General features: G+C 39.1%; 1 protein-coding gene across 1 annotated transcript in view; it reads right to left on the bottom strand.

Annotated features, from left to right (window-relative positions):
- The window catches only part of LOC126199488 (lutropin-choriogonadotropic hormone receptor-like), a 648,355-nt gene that overhangs the window by 183,177 nt on the left and 445,187 nt on the right, over positions 1 to 19,991 (bottom strand). The window contains exons 6-7 of the mRNA XM_049936410.1: positions 4,479 to 4,550; positions 2,871 to 2,939 (exon numbers count right to left, since the gene is read on the bottom strand). Of these exons, the coding sequence (XP_049792367.1) occupies positions 2,871 to 2,939; positions 4,479 to 4,550 (141 nt within the window). The remainder of the gene's footprint in view (positions 1 to 2,870; positions 2,940 to 4,478; positions 4,551 to 19,991) is intronic.

Genomic DNA, 19,991 nt, shown 5'->3' with positions numbered 1-19,991 from the left:
CTTACTCTGAATCATTATGTTCAAAAATGGTTCAAATGGCTCTGAGCACTATGCGACTTAACTTCTGAAGTCATCAGCCGCCTAGAACTTAGAACTAATTAAATCTAACTAACCTAAGGACATCACACACATCCATGCCCAAGGCAGGATTCGAACCTGCGACCGTAGCGGTCACTCGGCTCCAGACTGTAGCGCCTAGAACTGCACGGCCACTCCGGCCGGTCAATCATTATGATCAGCTGTGTGTGATACTGTTACAGTGTGACATTAGAACATATAAGGAAAAGTAATTATCTGTAAGGCAGTCATTTGTTGGAGGACTTAAAGATATTTTACAATACGTAAAATGACACGAGATTTGTTAATATTTGGTTTCTTCAATGTGTTCCTCGTGTTCCTTTGAAAGCCGCATTAAGAGAAGGGACAATTTTGTTCCTCGTGACTTCCGCCTCGACACGACAAAGCAGTGGTGTAAATTCTTCCTGATACTTTCCATAATGACACTCCTTCTAAAACCTGACCCATGCAGCTCGTATTTTACGAAAATTAAAATCACTAGGTATATCACAGTTACCTCACTCTTATGTCTTTATACACCTCTCCTTCCCTCTCCTCATTCACATTTTTCTGACCACGCATCGCCTCCTACGGTTCTTCTACGATTGCCACTGACCGCATGTGTCAAATAGCGTATAGTTAATTGGGATTACGAAATTTGCCAAAATTTCAACAATAACGTTCATCTCTGGAATTTTAATGTTTTCATGCAAACAGAACGTATATAATTGGCATCTAAGTGACGTTGCTGATGCCCAGTGGAATACATTTTGCCTCACTAGCTTCGAAGGTCATTCAATACTTGAAGAACACATACAACAAACTTGGAGGCTAAGACAGGGAACTGAAACTTCTGTGTTAGTTGACAACCTTCCGAAGAGTCTTAGTCATTTGTTCAATAATATTTACGCAAACATAATGTATTAGGTCTTAGTAACGGTGGTGTATCCGCTCGAAGAATCTACCTTAGCGGAACAGCGTCCCGCGATCCGATTTCGTTTTCGAAAAGTGTATAGCTGTCAGAAATATCCTTTCGGGTGAAAAAAACGACATTAGTTTAATGAAAAATCCTTGTTTCTACGCGTGGATGAAAAATCTTAGAAGTGGCAACAAATGCGGAATCGACGAGCAATGTTTCAGGCTCCGGCGGTAGTAAGGACTTGGGCGTATCAAGTTCCTATTGATTCACTTACCCGAGAAGACTGACGATTTACAGTTTAACAAATCTCGAGTAAGTGTTAGCACAACTCATTCCATCGTTCAAAACAACTTAATGAAACTTGTGCAAGGTGGTTTCCAGAGAACTTACTTTTCATAACAAAGAAAGGAGATACTGCATTTACGTCGAGATCAAAAATCATTTCAGCATTGATGGTCGTACATTTTTGGACAGATTTTTAGCCTGGATACAGTTCTTTGAGACGGAGTCCAAGCATCAAAGCATTCAATGGAATCACCCTCACTCAACTGTCCTTAAGAAATTTAAAAGGCAACCATCGGATAGAATGGACACAATTACCTTCTTTTGGAACGATCGTGGAGATTTTTTTAGAGGATCAATGCTCAATCAAAAGCTTACTCAGGCATTATTGAGGACTAAGTCTACCCCTTGTTGAATAGGAAATGTCATGAACGGCAGAGACAGCGCCCGGTCTCATATGGCACGAGTGACGCGGGAAACTATTGGAAGAGTGAGAGGAGAGGTCTTCTCACAAGCCTGGCTGACCCTGCAGAGTGTTATCTATTTAGTGCGATGGAAGAAGCTTTGCGTGGCATCAAGTTTCCAGATCAAGGCAAAGAATTATTCGCCAATATGATAAAAAGATTGGAAAGAAAGTGTAGAAGTGCGCAGAGGCTCTTGAGAATTACGTAGAAAAACTGACCACAAATGTTATTGAGTTAATACACTGTTTTTGCACTACAGCTATTTGTTTTATTATTGAATGCCCCTCGTATATTAGTAACCCAAAATGGGCTCGACTATTAACGTTTCGCTGTCCTTTACAAATGAGTTGAACTTTCACGGTTTCGTCGTAATGAAACCAAATTCAACATTAATATTCAAAAGAAAGTTCCCGGTGAAGAGAGAATATACAAATCGATCGACACTATGGTAAACGTTGAAATGAGTGTGATCTTCCCTACAGAATTTCTATACTCTTTCGAAGTACCAGGAATGCTATTACACTGCCTTCGACTTAAAATCTGACTTCCGATAACACTACTCAGAAATCTCAACTCACCAAAACTATGTAATGGAACAAGGATTATCGTCAAATAGCTATGGAATATGACTGGAATGGCTGGAAAATACAAAATACACACACGATTTATCCCCAGAATACTGCTGATCTGTACTGAACTGCCATTCCAATTTAAGAGACTGTAATTTTCAATCAAATTAGCCGAAAGTTCTACAATTAACAAAGCGCAAGGACAAACTTTAAAATATTAGGGGTATCAACCTCGAAGACTCCTGCTTCTCTCACTGTCAACTATATACAGGTTTCTCTCGAATAGTAAATTCGAAAAATTTGTACTACATGTACACCCAAAATAAGAAAATGAAAAATTTTTCTAAACAGGTACTTTACATAGTAATAATACGTTTTCAATAAAAAAAATTTCACCTCTTATTCCATAACAAGTGTTGTAAATAGTTGTAACATGTTTTGTTTTACCTCTTATAGTTTACAGTTCATCCTTTTATTCCAGCTACCACACAATATCATATCAACTCCCTGAGTGAAGACGGTTACCCCAGCTAGAATAATAAAACAAAGAAAGATAAAAAGTGTGCATATCCTACTCACAGTTCCTGCAGAGAAGTCAGCCTTGTGAGTGCAGAGGGTATCTTGTGCAGAAAATTGTCATCCAGATGCCTGCGAACAGGAGTTTTGCTTAATACTGCTTCACAACCATATCAAAAATGTGTAATGATTTAAAATATGATCAACTCCATCATTGATGTCTCACAAATTACAGTTAAGAAAGCTAACTTCACGTTAATTATATATGTAAGACGGAACTATTGTAAACTGGATATGTGCCTAATCGTTTACTGACACCAAAATATGTCATGACATTTCAATAAGATCAAAGCAATGTCAGCAGGCTATATTTTCTACATGAATATAGATGGAAATGGAGGACAGTTTCAACTTATGGGAAGGACTATAAATTTTTAATTTTCAGAAGAATCATTCAATTTTACAGAGATATATGCATGTGTGCCTACACAACTGTGGCAGACTTTTAAAACATTTTTTTATTAGACTGCTTTCTTATTGGTTTCTTTGGCACAAATTTTTCAACAGATTTCAAAGTTAACTTCCCCCTGAGTAAGGGACACGAAATTTTAAATATAGCTCAGAACGGGATGATAACACAATATTAACTCGCCTTGCTATCCATATGTTCAGTATGGTTGAGGGTGGGGTGAAAAAGATGGCAATGCCTGACATCCCAGCTGCCCTGCAGAACTGGCATGTTTTGCAGGCAGTATCAGAATGTGTTTCAGGAGGTAAGTGTTCCAAGGGGTATAGCTGAGCAGAGAGAGAGAAGGGGGAGGGGGGAGAAGAGGAGGAGATGTGTGTGATATATGTGACATACGCATACATGGATGAAGCCATGGCGAAAAAGTTAGTGTGCTTATGCAAATAACCTCACCACAATGTTTAATATCCATTGATAAACCTCACACATGCAAGACTAAAAATCAGAAAATAATTATTTGAATAAAAATAAACTTTTAATTTAACACATTTCTAAATTCGGCAAGAAACTTTAAAATAATTCCTCCCATAGAGATTCATAACCCAATAGAATTAGTCTTGAAAATTAGTGCTTGTTAATTTTTAATAGCAATGAAATTTTTGGAAGGCGTATATACGGATTTTTACTCAGATCGCTACAAGAAAATAACATTCCGTAAGTTCAGGCATCCTTTGGGGCAAATTCTGCGGAGCGGGATCCGTACCCTCCTCGTGGCCGATCCGCCGTTGAGACTGCTCACTCTTGCAGGTGTAACTGGACTGCACCTGTTTATACGGAGAACCCAAAATTCCTTTTGTTCAAGACTCATCGCCATCTCGACGCGGTACACTTGGTGAGCGAGATCACTGCGCCAAGAGCGACCCCACCAGCAGCCACATGAACCGGAATCTCACAGCTGGTGACCAAACAACCTCATACTTTCCAAGCCTAAGTTAAAATCTCCATCTTCATTCATGTAGAAAATACAACGTTTTGAAATCTACTTGAAACTGTAATAATATTGATCATTCTAATTGTTAATAATTTCCTCATCTGAATAAGTCTTACTGACTTCACGAAATAAAGTGCACTCTTTTAGAATTTGAGCCAATCTGATAGTAGCGTCCTTCGACCTCTAAACCGTAATAAATAGGTTAGAAACTTACAGAGATCTCAGAGAAGTCACATTCTGGAAGGCATCGTCGTCGATAGTTGTGATCTGGTTCCTCTTCATGACTCTGCAAGAACAGAAATGTTATTTAAAATATCATTATCAGTGAACGCTGATACTCTTTCTATTCGCTCTCTGGCTAGGAGTTACATTTGTCTCTTTTTGCGTGAATTTTTCCTCTGGGACCATTTCAAGTAGTAAATAAAAGTGATTTTCCGCTTCAGGCATTCTTGGTGTAGATCCATAGAGCGCCTCAAAGCCCAATACAAAGGGAACGCTATCTGTGTCTTTAATTCTGTTTACGTCTGGAGATGCGTTTGCGGCACACAAGCGACATGTTTTTGCAGGCATCGTTGAGACAAAAATGTGGCCTACGTACATGAAAAAATATACAGAAAATTTTCAGTTTCATAATTACACAATACAGTTAAACAATACAAAACAACAAAGTCTCACGGCAGTCTACCAAAAACACGTCGCATGCTTCAGATACAAAGGCACTTAAAGATTTAAACAAAACAAATGCACCTGATGACGACAGCATGAGCATCAGAATACATACTAAATTTGAATTTAATGTGTCATATGAAATCGGTATTATTACCTGTCATTCGAAATAGCAGTCCACTATAAAATAAGTACGTAGTTTTCATGTATATATATATATATATATATATATATATATATATATATATATATATATATATATATATGCATTAATATGAAAAGTTTGGAACATAGACCCAACACCCAACAGCGTTTCTCGACTATTACAAGTGTAAGTAGGCTGTTTAGGTTTTTTTATTGGTAACGCCACCTCAGTATGAAAAACACCGGCTGTGCCGTGTGCAGTCTGTGGCTGGTCGGCATTGTTGTAATACTCGCCATTGTAGCGATGGGCAGTTGACAGTTAACAGCGCGTAGCGTTGCGCAGTTGGAGGTGAGCCGCCAGCAGTGGTGGATGTGGGGAGAGAGATGGCGGAGTTTTGTAATTTGTCATGATGTCAAGGTAAATACATTGTTTGTTCTCTATTAATATCTTTCATTTGCTAACTATCCCTATCAGTAGTTAGTGCCTTCCATAGTTTGAATCTTTTATTTAGCTGGCAGTAGTGGCGCTCGCTGTATTGCAGTAGCTTGAGAGCGAAGATTTTTGTGAGGTAAGTGATTTGTGAGACGTATAGTTTAATGTTAGTCAGGGCCATTCTCTTGTAGAGAATTTTGAAAGTCAGATTGCGTTGCGCTAACAAAACATTGTGTGTTGAAAGTCAGATTGCGTTGCGCTAAAAAATATTGTGTGTCAGGTTAAGCACAGTCCTGTGTATAATTGTCAAAAGGGGACGTTTCATATGTCGACCCTTAGCCGAGGATACCTCACTGGAATCTTCTGATTTTTTCCTTGTAGTTTGTGTAATTAGTGTAAATTTTGTTTATTGCTAGCGCGTAATTGTAGAGAGAATTTCCATTGTAGTTGTAGTTTTTCATTGTTGTACAGTAAAACAGGTGTGGCATGCATGTAGATTTGCACCAAGTATTTCGCAGCTGCAATTAACTAGATATTATTTTCAGTGTTATGTTAATGTATTCTCTTATTTTTGATCTTCAAATTGTGCTTTTCTGTGTTGTCGTGTGAAATACTGTGACAATAATGGCGTGTGAAAAACGTAATACTAGGCTCCAAAGTAAATTGAGAAATGACAGCGAAGACGAAAGCAGTGTGTTAGCGCCACCGAGTAATGAATTAACTGATGTTCAAAGTAATAATTTGGTAATTGGGCATACGGAAATGGAGCGGGCGGTAAACAATGGTGTAGACAGCGAAACAATTAGAGAACAGGGAAGCATTATCGATCGATCGGTCGGCAATAGCTCGGCTCAGGAATCCGAAATGACACGAGACGATCTCACAAATACTGTAGATTCAGGTTTTGGGTCCTCACCGTTTTCTCAAATAAGTCAAGACACATTTTCTGCTTGTCAAAATGTGAATGTTGCCGGTGCAACTTCACTGCCGAAAAGCACTGAGGAACGTGTTTCAGACACCAGTGCATTGTTATTACAATTAATGCAACAAATGGGACAAAAGCTTGAAAAATTAGACACAATGGAACAAAATCTTCAAAAGTTAGACACAACGCTTGAACAAAATCAGAGTCAAACACAGCAACAGTTAGACGCAATGGAACAAAAGCTTCAAAAGTTAGACTCAGTGGAAAATAAGCTTGAACAAACACGTGAAGATTTAACTACCGAGTTACATAATATTGAATCGAAATGTCAAAAAGTCTGTAATGATGTAAAAACACAAATTTGTGAGCATTTTCAACCTATTTTTTCGCGGCATGAAAATGCATTACAGAATCACGAAGCAGCCATAAAAGAACTGCAAACCATTGTTCATGAAAATCATGAGACCTTGTCAGCTAAAATTGACTCAGTTGCATCTACCGATTCGGTTACGCAACTTGCAAAAACTCAAGAAAACTTAAAGGACACAGTAGATTCGATTTCAACACAAATGGACACTCTGAAACTTGGTTCAGAAAAACACACTGAGGAAATGTGTTCACTATCGGAGAAAGTAGCCGAACTTTCGGATCAGTTCACTAACTTATCTACGAAGGTAGATGATAATCTGAACGACACAAAACCGGTAGTCTTTAATGACACAGAAGAGTATGAAGAAATTAGAAAATTCAAACAAAATCAAAATCAAATCAATACACAGTACAAAAGAGAAATCCGCGAAGTACAAGATCAGCTGACACAGGTAATACAAGAATTACGTGTTTCAGAGGACACTCGCGCCCCAATACGGGAAGAGGGACATAGAAATACGGAACAACCACAAAATAATAACACAGGACACTTCGGAAATTATAAAAGAAATTGGCAAGGCACACCGAATTTTGAGATGGAACCGCCGACACGACGTAACAATGACCGATATGCGACTCGCCGACATGATGACTTTGACTATAAGCTGTTCATTACTACACGTAAATTCAAAACGTTTAAAAATTCTGCCAACGACATTCATCCACAAGCGTGGCTCCATCAATTCTCTCATTGTTTTCCCCCTAACTGGTCATTAGAACACAGATTAGAATTTATGTGTGGCTATTTAGAGAATGAACCAGCTGTAAGAATGCGTTCGGTCATTCACGATTGTCATAGTGAAGGAGAATTTTACCATGCCTTCCTCTCAGCATATTGGTCTCAAGCCACACAAGACCGAGTAAAACATGGCATCATAATGATGAAACATTTCGAACAATCTGAATTCTCCAGTCTTGTGAAATATTTTGAAGACATGTTGCACAAGAATCAGTACCTGTCAAACCCATACAGCCCCTCAGAACTCATCCGAATTTGCTTAATCAAACTGCCTGAACATTTAAGACATATTATTTTAGCAGGACGTTGCAAAGATGACATTGAAGCATTTCAGGGACTCTTACAAGAATTAGAAATTGACACTCACAATAGCGGAATGCGAAAACAGGAAAACAATCACTACAGGTCACATACGTCACAATTCTGTGACGACAGAAACAATAACTGGACACGACAAGGCTATTCTCACAAAGCAAATCGTGACCAAAACAGACACCACCCATATGACAACCACTGGCAGAGTAATAATTACAGGGAAAGATCACCTCTCCGCGGTAATGACTATCACAGAGACAATCAGAGAAACAGACAATATGGGAACCAAAACAATTATTATCACGGGAGACAGAATAACTTTAGACATAACGGTCCAGCGCGCAGTTACGATTCAGGGAGAAATTCTCCACCTCGTGACCGACAAGAAAGAAACCATGGCATCTACCGACATGACGACAGACGATATGATCGTAACGACAGACCTGAATTGCATCAGAACTGGCGGGATTCTAACAGAGCTGGGCCCTCTCGGCAAGGCGAATTTGTAGAAGTTCGGTCTCCTAATCCGAATAACGACGCGCGCCAGCAAAGAAACAGACAATGACTCGCACAGCAGGCAGCCGCGTGCGCCGGCTGGCTCCGAGAAAAATATAATAGACGCTAACCTTGAGAAAAATTCCAGTATACTTTACTGACGTATACCGCACGATAATTGCATTAAAGTTCAAACTCTGAGTACTATGAAGTGTAAAGGATTGCACCACCCTTCACATGTAAAACCGTTAAATGAGAGATAATGTGCTTTTTTAACTTGAGATTTTAATGCAACATTTTGGTTTATTTGAAAATACATTCTGGATTTAAAGTGCTTTCTGAGAGATACTAGATGACACAGTGGTTAGTTTATGTGACAGCTACAGGATTTTATCACGACGTTACTAATGAGTGACAATTTACAATGTTGCTTTTGCGGTGTATCTGTTTTATATCTGCACAGTTTTTCGGCATTATTCAAGAAATTAAAACATGTTTTAGTAGTAACTTTTGTGGTATAGCAACAATGAGACAGCCTTTTTCGTAGCACAACAATACGTTACAGTACAGTACTTTCCTCATCACGGCAATAAGCGTAATAACTAAGATATCTATACGCAAAGCATTTCACTTTTGTTTATCATGAGGTAAGTACATTGACTTCTGCAGAACTTAGCTTTCGGAAGACGATAACTACGACACTGCCACAGAGATTATGTTGCAACAAGACGCACATTTAGCGCTACAGGACACGTATTTGAGTGATTAATTTTGTACTTAAAACATTTATTTTTTAAGATTTTTGAATTACAAAGAAAGTTTTCCGTGATACATTTCATTCCATTGTTGTAATTTGTAACACCTGAGGGTATAATTACATTAATCCTCAGGGGGGTACACGCTTACTTTGTGTACCATGTGTTTGGCGAGCACAAGGAGCCCTAGCTAATATGGTATTTGCTTATACAACTTTACACATCGGTACCATATTTCTCTAACACATAAATTACACAGCTATCTGATTATTTGACAGAGAAACAAACATTCTTTTTACTACATCAGTGACAGATGTTTACGTAATTACACAGTTGGATACCTTCACACTTACGAAATTGTATTTTGTCTATACTTTGTGAACTGTTCATATTTTTTTGGACCCATTGTGATACTATGAGAGCTTTGAATGATATATTTGGTAAGGGAGCATGATTTTAAAGTACGTTTGAGGTAGATGACACTACTGAAATGAGCAGAGAATTTTTCTAGGTTTTGAAATTATTGGAGGAAGCTACGACGATTTTGAGATTTGACTGAGGTGTTATGATGTTATTTTTACGACGACGATGTGTATTATGCTGCTGAGGTATGTTTATGGTCAAGAAGCTGATGCTATATGAGTTATTTGATTATGCTACGTATTCATTAACAGGAAATATTGAAGAAGCGTCGACGAATTTGTATATGTGTAATAAGGTAAGGAGTAATGAATAGTGATTTAGGGACTCTGATTTGTGATAAAGGTTGTTGGAAACCAAGAATCGTACTTTAAGAGTTGTGAAATGTGTGTAAATGCGTGAATGTATCACAATGCCGACGAAAATTTTTTTGTACACTGTTATATCGATAAGATTTTGTTTCTACAGATTTGCAACGCTAATTCTTGACCTGTGAAATATTTTTATGTGAGACTGTCGTAGCGGAAACTGCTGTCGTAAATATTTCGGTAAGAAAGTTCAGTGACCACCTGCACGTAATGCGTCGCGGGCACCCACCTGGGCGACAGCCGCCCGAAAAAAAAAAAGCCATTAGCCTTTCAGCGGCACAGATAGAAAAAAAAAGGGGGAAGCTATTAACCTCGCTTCTGACATTCCTTTGTAGAAAGCATCGTAAAAACGACACGGTCGAACTTGAAAACATATGATTACACTGGATGCCTAATGAAATGACGAGAAATATTTTTATGTCTATACACCTGATTATGACTACTGTCTCTCTAGTTGAGAGATTTTTCTACTAACTTATGAAATACCTCATGACTACTGAATGATATTTTTATGCTTTGCTTTGTACATAGTTGCTTATTTCATTTAATATCTAGTTTCTAGCTGCACTGCAGCACTGGTTAAAATAAAATTTTATAGATGTACTAATTTAAATATTTTCTGTCTACAGATCTATTAAATAATAATTTTGTAATCCACATTCTTAAAAAAAAAAGGAGCACTTGGAAAGGAAAGAACAATAAGAAGGGACTAATCACAGGAACTGCATACATAATTTTCTTTTCTAGTACTTAGTAATTTTTTTGTAGAATTAGTTTTTGTGGTGCACCACTTTAATTACTTAGACATTAAGATGTGATTATACATTTCCCTTATCTGCATTGTTATCTTTAGTCTACTATTTTTTCTGCTTGAGCTATGTCATGTTTAGGTATAAGTTGCTGCTGTTTGCCAGGCATAGTGTTATTGAATTTGACTTTGTATTATTCTGTTAAGCCAGTTTTACTAATGATTTCTTGTTATTATTTGTTGCACATTACCTTAGATTAGTTGTAATATTACACTTGCTTTGCTAATTTCTAAAATGCTGCTTCCTTTGCAAATCTGCAATTTTTGTCATTGCTGTTTGCGTTTATTGTTTTATGTGTTGCTGCATTGCCTCGTCCCTTAGTTTAATGTCTGAGCTCAGTAGATTTAAGTTAGCTTAAGAGGGGGTAGACTATATAAGAGACTGCGTTGTGATGAATTGGAAGAAATGCATTTAGAAGTTATACGAAAAAATTACAGAAAAGAGGTACAGATAGGACTTTTTGGGAATAATGACGAACGAAGGGAGATCTCCAAGAACAAACAAAAGGTTTTGTTCGCAAAATACTGCAGTACCAAAAGTTACACTGAAAACGAACCCTGTCCTTTCCATTGTGTTATACCCCTATGTGTTTGTGTTCCCTTGTGTATTTATGTTTTTCCTGTATTTATATGTATATCTGATAAGACTTATGTTGTAGAATTTTTCTAATACTAAGCTACATTCACTATGATGAGGAATACTGTTATCCTCAAATATAATTTGCATTGATAATATGTTATTTACTTTGTAAAGATGTTAGACATTAGTAATTCTGTTCTATTTTAATGCTCATGTGTAAAGTTGATGTTTCAAAAGCTATTCTGATCTTTTATGTATGTACTTATGTCATTATTTTTGTAACACTAATGTATATGTTTATTTCTATTCTTTTGTAAAGCCTGTTTTACTACAAATGTTATCTGTATTGTTATGTTCTTTACTAATGTATTTTGTACCTTTGTAATTGTATTCTCATGTTATAATATTGTAATTGACACCAGGTCTTCAAATTAAGTATATTTTGACTGCACTCGTTTCTGTTGGTCATAGCATATGCACAATATGTGAGAAGTAGGGAGTGATAGTGTTTGCACATGTGTTAATAATTCAGCAAGGGACTGGATAACAGCATTGCTGGTTCTAAGGACAATTAAAAAAACTTTGTGAGTGCACAAGTGGTGGTTTATGGACTTGCTATATTATCCGCAAGACTCTTCAATGGTGATTGTGCACCTGCAGCCACAACAGATGGCTGCTGGCCATCTCTACAAGGACTACAGTGGGTCTGCATCTTTGATGACCCGCCAGTACCATCATCTCTACAAGGACTACAGTGGGTCTACACCTTTGATGACTCACCAGTACCATTATTTCTACAAGGACTGCAGTGGGTCTGCGCCTCTGGTGGCCCACCAATACCATAATCTCTACCAGGACTACAGTGGGTCTGCTCTGTGATGACCTACCCACCAATACTCTTCAAAACTTCGACTGACTCCGCTGTGGGTTTGCTCTGTTGTGGCCCATTACCTGTCAGCATGTCAAGAGTCAGCACTGTCTTTCCGTTGGAAGGGCAACACTACTTCTTCAAGACTGCATGGAAATCCACTACTTCCGTGTGCATTTTCTTTTACTGCTCAGACTTTGAGAAAAACACTGCAATGTGATGAATGATCAGGACTGTCTTTATGGACTGTGAGAAAAAATTTTAGCTTTTGACCAACATTGTATCAATAAGTGTGTGCATTTGATTTCTTTGTTATTGTAATTACGATTATGAAAAATTTTAACAAATATGTGTTGCCCACTGCCCAACAAAATTTGTAAAATTTTTTGTGGGGAGCATGGGGGCTATGTAAGTAGGCTGTTTAGGTTTTTTTATTGGTAACGCCACCTCAGTATGAAAAACACCGGCTGTGCCGTGTGCAGTCTGTGGCTGGTCGGCATTGTTGTAATACTCGCCATTGTAGCGATGGGCAGTTGACAGTTAACAGCGCGTAGCGTTGCGCAGTTGGAGGTGAGCCGCCAGCAGTGGTGGATGTGGGGAGAGAGATGGCGGAGTTTTGTAATTTGTCATGATGTCAAGGTAAATACATTGTTTGTTCTCTATTAATATCTTTCATTTGCTAACTATCCCTATCAGTAGTTAGTGCCTTCCATAGTTTGAATCTTTTATTTAGCTGGCAGTAGTGGCGCTCGCTGTATTGCAGTAGCTTGAGAGCGAAGATTTTTGTGAGGTAAGTGATTTGTGAGACGTATAGTTTAATGTTAGTCAGGGCCATTCTCTTGTAGAGAATTTTGAAAGTCAGATTGCGTTGCGCTAACAAAACATTGTGTGTTGAAAGTCAGATTGCGTTGCGCTAAAAAATATTGTGCGTCAGTTTAAGCACAGTTATGTAAAAATTGTTAAAAGGGGACGTTTCACAAGTAGAATGTCACCAATTTCAGTGGGAGCGCTATTCAGAGAAGATGAACCCTTAGATACGTCCACATCAATATGTATATTTGTCAGTAAAAGAAAAAGGAAAATGCTTGTCTGGCAAAAGTGTCAGATATTAAGAGTAAACATATTTTTAGTATTAATTCTGTCTGTTACAGTCTAGGACTTCAGCAAGAAGTATTTCCGAGACATTTAACTTTTAACGATGTAACTTTCTGTCGCTGCATCTGCAGAGGTGTTTCTCTTTTTTCCTTTTTTATAGTATCAGAGGGAGATGGGGAGCTGCAGAAGAACTAGCCCTTTCCAGCCAGTAGTTGTAATTCATACTGTGGTGGTACAATTTATTTACGAGAATTTGGGTACTTATTTAATTTCGATGAGTTTTGTTGTTGATGGATGAGAGGAAGATGTTCTTATTTTTATCCTCTTACTTCACCTCACAGCTCAAGGATCACATATACAGACTTCATACATAGTATCATATATACAATAGTTTTCCCCTCCCTTCATTTGCACGTGGAACAGAAAGCCGAATAATTATCAGTGGCACAAGATATCTTCGGCCATGCAACGTATGGTGACTTCCGAAGTATGTGCATCTAGACGTAGATGTATACATCCAGCCGTTCTAGTCCTTCACCCCACCAGAACCGACACAAATGTTTCAGTAGTGCCTTTTTACGCAACCAGTCACATAGTACGAGTTAACTACGTCGAGATATGTTTCCCAAGCATTGATATTTCATAGTGTCTGCTCCATACGTCAATGAAAATTGTTCACATTGGTGCTGCCATGAATTATTTACCGTGACCAGAAAATTGTTTGATCTGCGTCATAGGAGAATACTTTGCTTCAATCTATTATAGACAAAACGTGCATACCAATTTCTACACTTTTTTGTAATCAACCTCTGAGAAAATAAGAAGAAATAAAAGATTTACACACCGTACGACAACCACCAGAACAACCATCAATAAGCCGGCCGTTACGGCAGAACGGTTGTTGGTGCTTCAGTCCGGAACCGCGCTGGTTCTACGGTCGCAGGTTCGAATCCTGCCTCAGGCATGAATGTGTGTGATATCCTTAGGTTAGTTAGGTTTAAGTAGTTCTAAGTCTAGGGCGCTGATGACTCAGATGTTAAGTCCCATAGTGCTTAGAGCCATTTGAACCATCTCTTTAACAATTGCTTCTATACCATGGAGAAATTCTTGAGTAGGGGTAACCAGTAATTTTTTAAGGAAAAAGACCTGTAAATGGTCACCATGTACTTATGTAAATAAAATTTGTTTTTTACTTTTTGTTTCTGTATAAAAGTATTCTATGGATTGTTCAGTTGACACGTTCCACACGTTTATCGTGAATTTGATCTATGCAACAGGTAGCTAACAGCAGGCGTCCTGAGAGAAGCAATGACATCTTCTAGCGCAATTGAGGATAGCTTATCGAATTAATGTGGCAACGGCGCTATGGCACAAAGGTGTTGAATATGTTTCCATCTACAGCTATAAGTAATTAACTAGTACTTAACTGCAGTTTTTTTCATCAGTCTTCTGACTTGTTTGATCTTCATCTCAAACAGCACTTGCACTCCAACATCCTCAGTTATTTGTTAGTTATGTTCCAACCTCTGTCGTCCCCTTCACGTTTTACAATCCACGATTCACTCATGTGTCACGGACGTTCTTCCCGTATATATTACCATTTATGCTATCAATCTGTCTCTTTTTCTTGTCTGTGTTTATCATGATTCTCTCCTCGTCGTTTCTGCGGAGGACCTCCTCATTTCTTACGTTGTCAGTTTACTTCTTTTTTTTTTGTTTTGAGTTTTCTAGATCCAGAATTACATCTTCAACAAGCACTTCTTTTTCGATTTTTTTTTGAACCATTACGCCTCTGCTTCCTTTCGCTTCCTATTTATTTCATTACTAAGTGACTTATACTGTTGTATTACAATAATACCCTTAATAATTTTGTACCTCCCTCTTTTGTCGGTCAACTGAAGCACTTCTCCTGTTGCTTAGCTGTTACCTTCTTTGCACCTACACAGTGTGATCAAAAGTATCCGGACACCCCCAAAAACATACGTTTTTCATATTAGGTGCAGTGTCCTGCCACCTGCTGCCAGGTACCTCATATCAGCGACCTCAGTAGTCATTAGACATCGTGAGAGAGCAGAATGGGTCGCTCCGCGGAACTCACGGACTTCGAACGTGGTCAGGTGACTGGATGTCACTTGTGTCATACGTCTGTACGCGAGATATCCACACTCCTAAACATCCCTAGGTCCACTGTTTCCGATGTGGGTGAAGTGGAAACTTGAAGGGACACATATAGCACAAAAGCGTATAGGCCGAACTCGTCTGTTGACTGACAGAAACCGCCGACAGTTGAAGAGGGTCGCCATTTGTAGCAGGCAGACATCTATCCAGACCATCACATAGGAATTCCAAGCTGCATCAGGATCCATTGTTAAGTATCATGATAGATAGGTGGTAGGTAGAAAACTTGGAGTTAATGGTCAAGCGGCTGCTCATAAGCCACACATCACGCCGGTAAATGCCAAACGACGCCTCGCTTCGTGTGAGGAGCGTAAACATTTAACAGTGGAAAAAAGTTGTGTGGAGTGACGAATCATGGTACACAATGTGGAAATCCGATGGCTGGGTATGGGTACGGCGAATTCCCTGTGAACGTCATCTGCCAGCGTGTGTAGTGCCAACAGTAAAATTCGAAGGCGGTAGTGTTATGGATGGTGGTGTTTTCCATGGAGGGGGCTTGCACCTCTTGTTGTTTTGCTTTTGCACTGTCACGGCACTAGCCTACATTGACGTTTTAAGCACCTTCTAGCTTAGCACAGTTGGAGAGCAATTCGGGGATGTCGATTGCGTTTTTCAACACAATCGAGCACCTGTTCATAAAGCACGGCCTGTGACGGAGTGGTTACACAACAATAACATCCCTGTAATGTACTGGCCTGTTCAGAGTCCTGACCTGAATCCTGTAGAACACGTTTGGGATGTTTTGCAACGCCTACTTCGTGCCAGGCTTCACCGTCCGACATCGATACCTCTCCTCAGTGCAGCACATCCTGAAGAATGGGCTGCCATTCCCCAAGAAACCTGACTGAACGTATGCCTGCGAGAGTGAGAGCTGTCATCAATGCTAAGAGTGGGACAACACCATATTGAATGGCAGCATTACCAATGGAGGGCGCCAGGAACTTTTAATTCATTTTCAGTCGGGTGTCCGGATAATTTTGATCACATACTGCATGTTTGCGTGACGACTTTTGTAAATACCGTTTGTAGAGATGTCCGTTCCTCTTCAACTGAATTACCCACTGTAATATTAATGTCGTATCTACAACCTTGGAAAAATTCAGGTGCTTCTCATTGTTACTTCAGTACCCCTTTCCACAATGATTCTTCCGAACTATCCTTTTAAACTTCAGTCTGCTGTTCATCATTACTAACTCGTGGTCAGGGTTTGTATTAGCTGCTGGGTACTGCTCTGAATCCAATACCTGATTTAGAAATCTTTGTCTGACCATGATGTAATAGAGCTGGACCCTTCCCGTGTCACCGTGCATCTTCCAACAATACTTTCTCCTCTCGTGATTTTTCAAATGTGTGTTAGCTACTACTCGCTGAAAACTGTTTCAGAACGCAGTCTTCCTCTTCTTTCACTCGTACTACCAAGCCCACATTCTCCTATAAATCCTTCTTCTATTCGATCCCCTACTATAGCGTATCTAACCCCCTTCATTAGAGGCTTATAATCTCCAATTATATACAGTATTTCCCATCCTCATATACCTTCTCTGCCTCTCCACTTTCCGTTTGCGACGTTGGCATGTTAGTGAATTATTGTTGTTGCCATTAGTTAGTTGTCCTTTCTGATAACAGCAACCTTACTTGGGTAAGAGACGAAATACTTCAATTGATCGATAAAAGATGGAAGTACAAGAAGTTCAGGGAAAGACAGGAATACAGCAATTATAAATCCCTTAGGAATGAAATAAAAATCAAATAAAAGAAAGCAAAGTTGAAATTGCTGCATGAAGGATGTGAAGATATCGAAAAACAATTATCGTCGTGTGAACAGCATATACGAAAGTCGAAACAACTTTAGATTTAATTAAAAGCAAGGGCTCTAACATTAAGAGTGCAATGGGAATACCACTGCTTGCAGAGGAGAAAGCGGATAGGCGGAAAGGGTGCCGTAAAAGTCTCTGTGAGGAGGAAGACTTATCTGATGACGTTGTAATCGACGGGGATGACATAGAGGTAGTATTAGATTAAGATTTTAAAAGAGCTCTGGAAAATTTAAGTACAATAAGGCACGAGAGATAGATAACACTCCTTCGGAAATTCCAAAATCATTGTGTGAAGTGGCAGCCAAATGACTACTCTAGTTGGTGTGTAGAATCTATGAGACTTTCGATGTACCATCAGACTTTAGGAAAAATATTATCTACACAATTCCGAAGATAGAAAGAGTAGATTGCTGTCAAAACTATCGCACATTCCGGTTAACAGCTCATGCGTCAAAGCTGCTGAGAAGAATGGTATATAGCCGGCCGTTGTGACCGAGCGGTTCTAGGCGCTTCAGTCCGGAACGGCGCGACTTCTACGATCGCAGCTTTGAATCCTGCCTCGCGCATGGATGTGTGTGATGTCCTTAGGTTACTTAGGTTTAAGCGGTTCTAAGTCTAGGGGGCTGATGACATCAGATGTTAAGTCTCATACTGCTCAGAGCCATTTGAACCATTTTTTGAAGAATGTTATACAGAAGAACGAGAAAGAAAACTGACGATCTGTTAGATGACGATCAGTTTGGCTTTAGGAAAGATGAAAGCACCGGAGGGGCAGTTTTGACGTTGCAGTTGATAATGGAAGCAAGGCTGAAGAAAACTCAAGACATTTTCATTAGATCTGACCACCTAGAAATATTGTTCGACAATGTAAAATGGTGCAAGTTGTTTGAAATTGTGAGAAAAATATGTGTGGGCTGATGGGATATGAGAGTAATATACAATACGTGCAAGAACGAAGGCGGAGCAGTAAGACTGGAAGACCAAGAACAAAGAGCTCGGATGAAAAAGGTTATCAGTCAGGAGTGTACTCCTTCACCCCTACTGTTCCGTTTATACATCGAAGAAGCTATGAAGAAAATAAAAGAAAGTTTCAAGTGTGGAATTACAATTCAAAGTGAAAAGATACCAATTATAAGACTCGTTGAGGACAATGCTGTCCTAAATGAAAGTGAAGAAGACTTACAGGAAGTGGTGAATGGAATGAACAGTCTAATGAACACGGAATGTGCACTGAGAATGAACCGAAAAAAGACGAAAGTAACGAGAAGCAGAAAAATGAGAACAGCGAGGAGCTTACAGTGAAAATTGCGGATCAGGAAAAACACGAAGTTAAGGAATTATGCTACACTGTAAGCATAATTACATATGACGGACGAGGCAAGGAGGACACAAGAAATAGACTAACACAGACAAAGATGGCATTTGTGGCCAAGAGAAGTCTACTAGTATCAAACATTGTCCTTAATTTCAGCGAGAGTTTTCTAATAATGTACGTTTGAAGCACAGTATTGTATGTTAGTGTATCATGGACAGTGGGAAAACCGGAACAGAAGCGAAGCATCTGGAATGTGGTGCTACAGAATAATGTTGAAAATCAGGTGGACCGATAAAACAAGGAATAAGGAGGTTCTGCTCAGAATCGGTGAAAGAATTAAGTCGACTTCTGACATTCCACATCCCGACGCCTAGAGCGCTATCCTTTAGTTAGTTATTTAATTTTTTGCTAGTTCTCACCTCTCACTTTTTAGTCCGCTCCCCGCGATCCGAAGAGGGGACTAATCCGCTATCTTTTGCCTATGGAGAGATCAGCGTGTCGTTTGTTCAGCTACAGGGCCCTCGTACTGTGGTTATAAATTGTGTCTCTTAAATGCAGTAGTTTCCATTGTCTTCTGCACTGTCATGCCCCTAATCATTGATGATTGTCCGTATTTTAGAGGTAGTTTCCCACCCCAAGAGAAAGAGAGCTTCAAATACTGTCCTCTCCTCCACCCTTTCGACAAGGTCATTGGGAGAGGGACGATGAATCCTTATACTGGAAGTCTTCGTCCTTTTATAGAAAATTTTTGCATTGGCTCAGATCGAACCTGAGATGTCAGAATGTCTTAGGTTACTTCTAAAAGACGCTACCAGTTCAGTTACAGTTTACTGAAACGTATTCACATATTTTGACAATTTCCTGACAAATGATCAGGGTAATAAGTATTATATTCAAATGTTTTATGTTTTTGATGTTATACGTTGACTTGTTCTACACTCACGAGAATCTTCCCGTTTTTAGGTCTATGGAACGAAAACTGAATCTAATCTAACCACTAGACCAAAGTGTTCCGTATACAAGACATACGAGGTGCGGCTAGAAAAAAACCGGACTGATGCTGGAAAAAACATTTATTTACAATTATTTACAATTTCATGTTATCTCCTTCAATGTACTCTCCTCCTCGGTCTCTACACCGCTCCATACGAATTTTCCACTGTTCATAGCAATGCTGCAGATCATTTTCGGTAAGTCCATACATTACTTCCGTCGCTTTTTCTTTTACTGCTTCAACAGTCTCAAATCTAGTTCCTTTCAAAGCTGACTTTAGGGAAAAGAAAAAAGTCACAGGGGGCCAAATCAGGTGAGTAGGGTGGATGATCTAAGATGGGAATGTTGTGTTTTGCCAAAAACGTCTTCACTGACAACGCACTG

Source organism: Schistocerca nitens, chromosome 8, assembly GCF_023898315.1.
Source record: "Schistocerca nitens isolate TAMUIC-IGC-003100 chromosome 8, iqSchNite1.1, whole genome shotgun sequence".
Classification (NCBI taxonomy): Eukaryota; Metazoa; Arthropoda; class Insecta; order Orthoptera; family Acrididae; genus Schistocerca; species Schistocerca nitens.
Note: the sequence above shows the minus strand (reverse complement) of the source record. Positions and strands in the feature narration are given on the sequence as shown.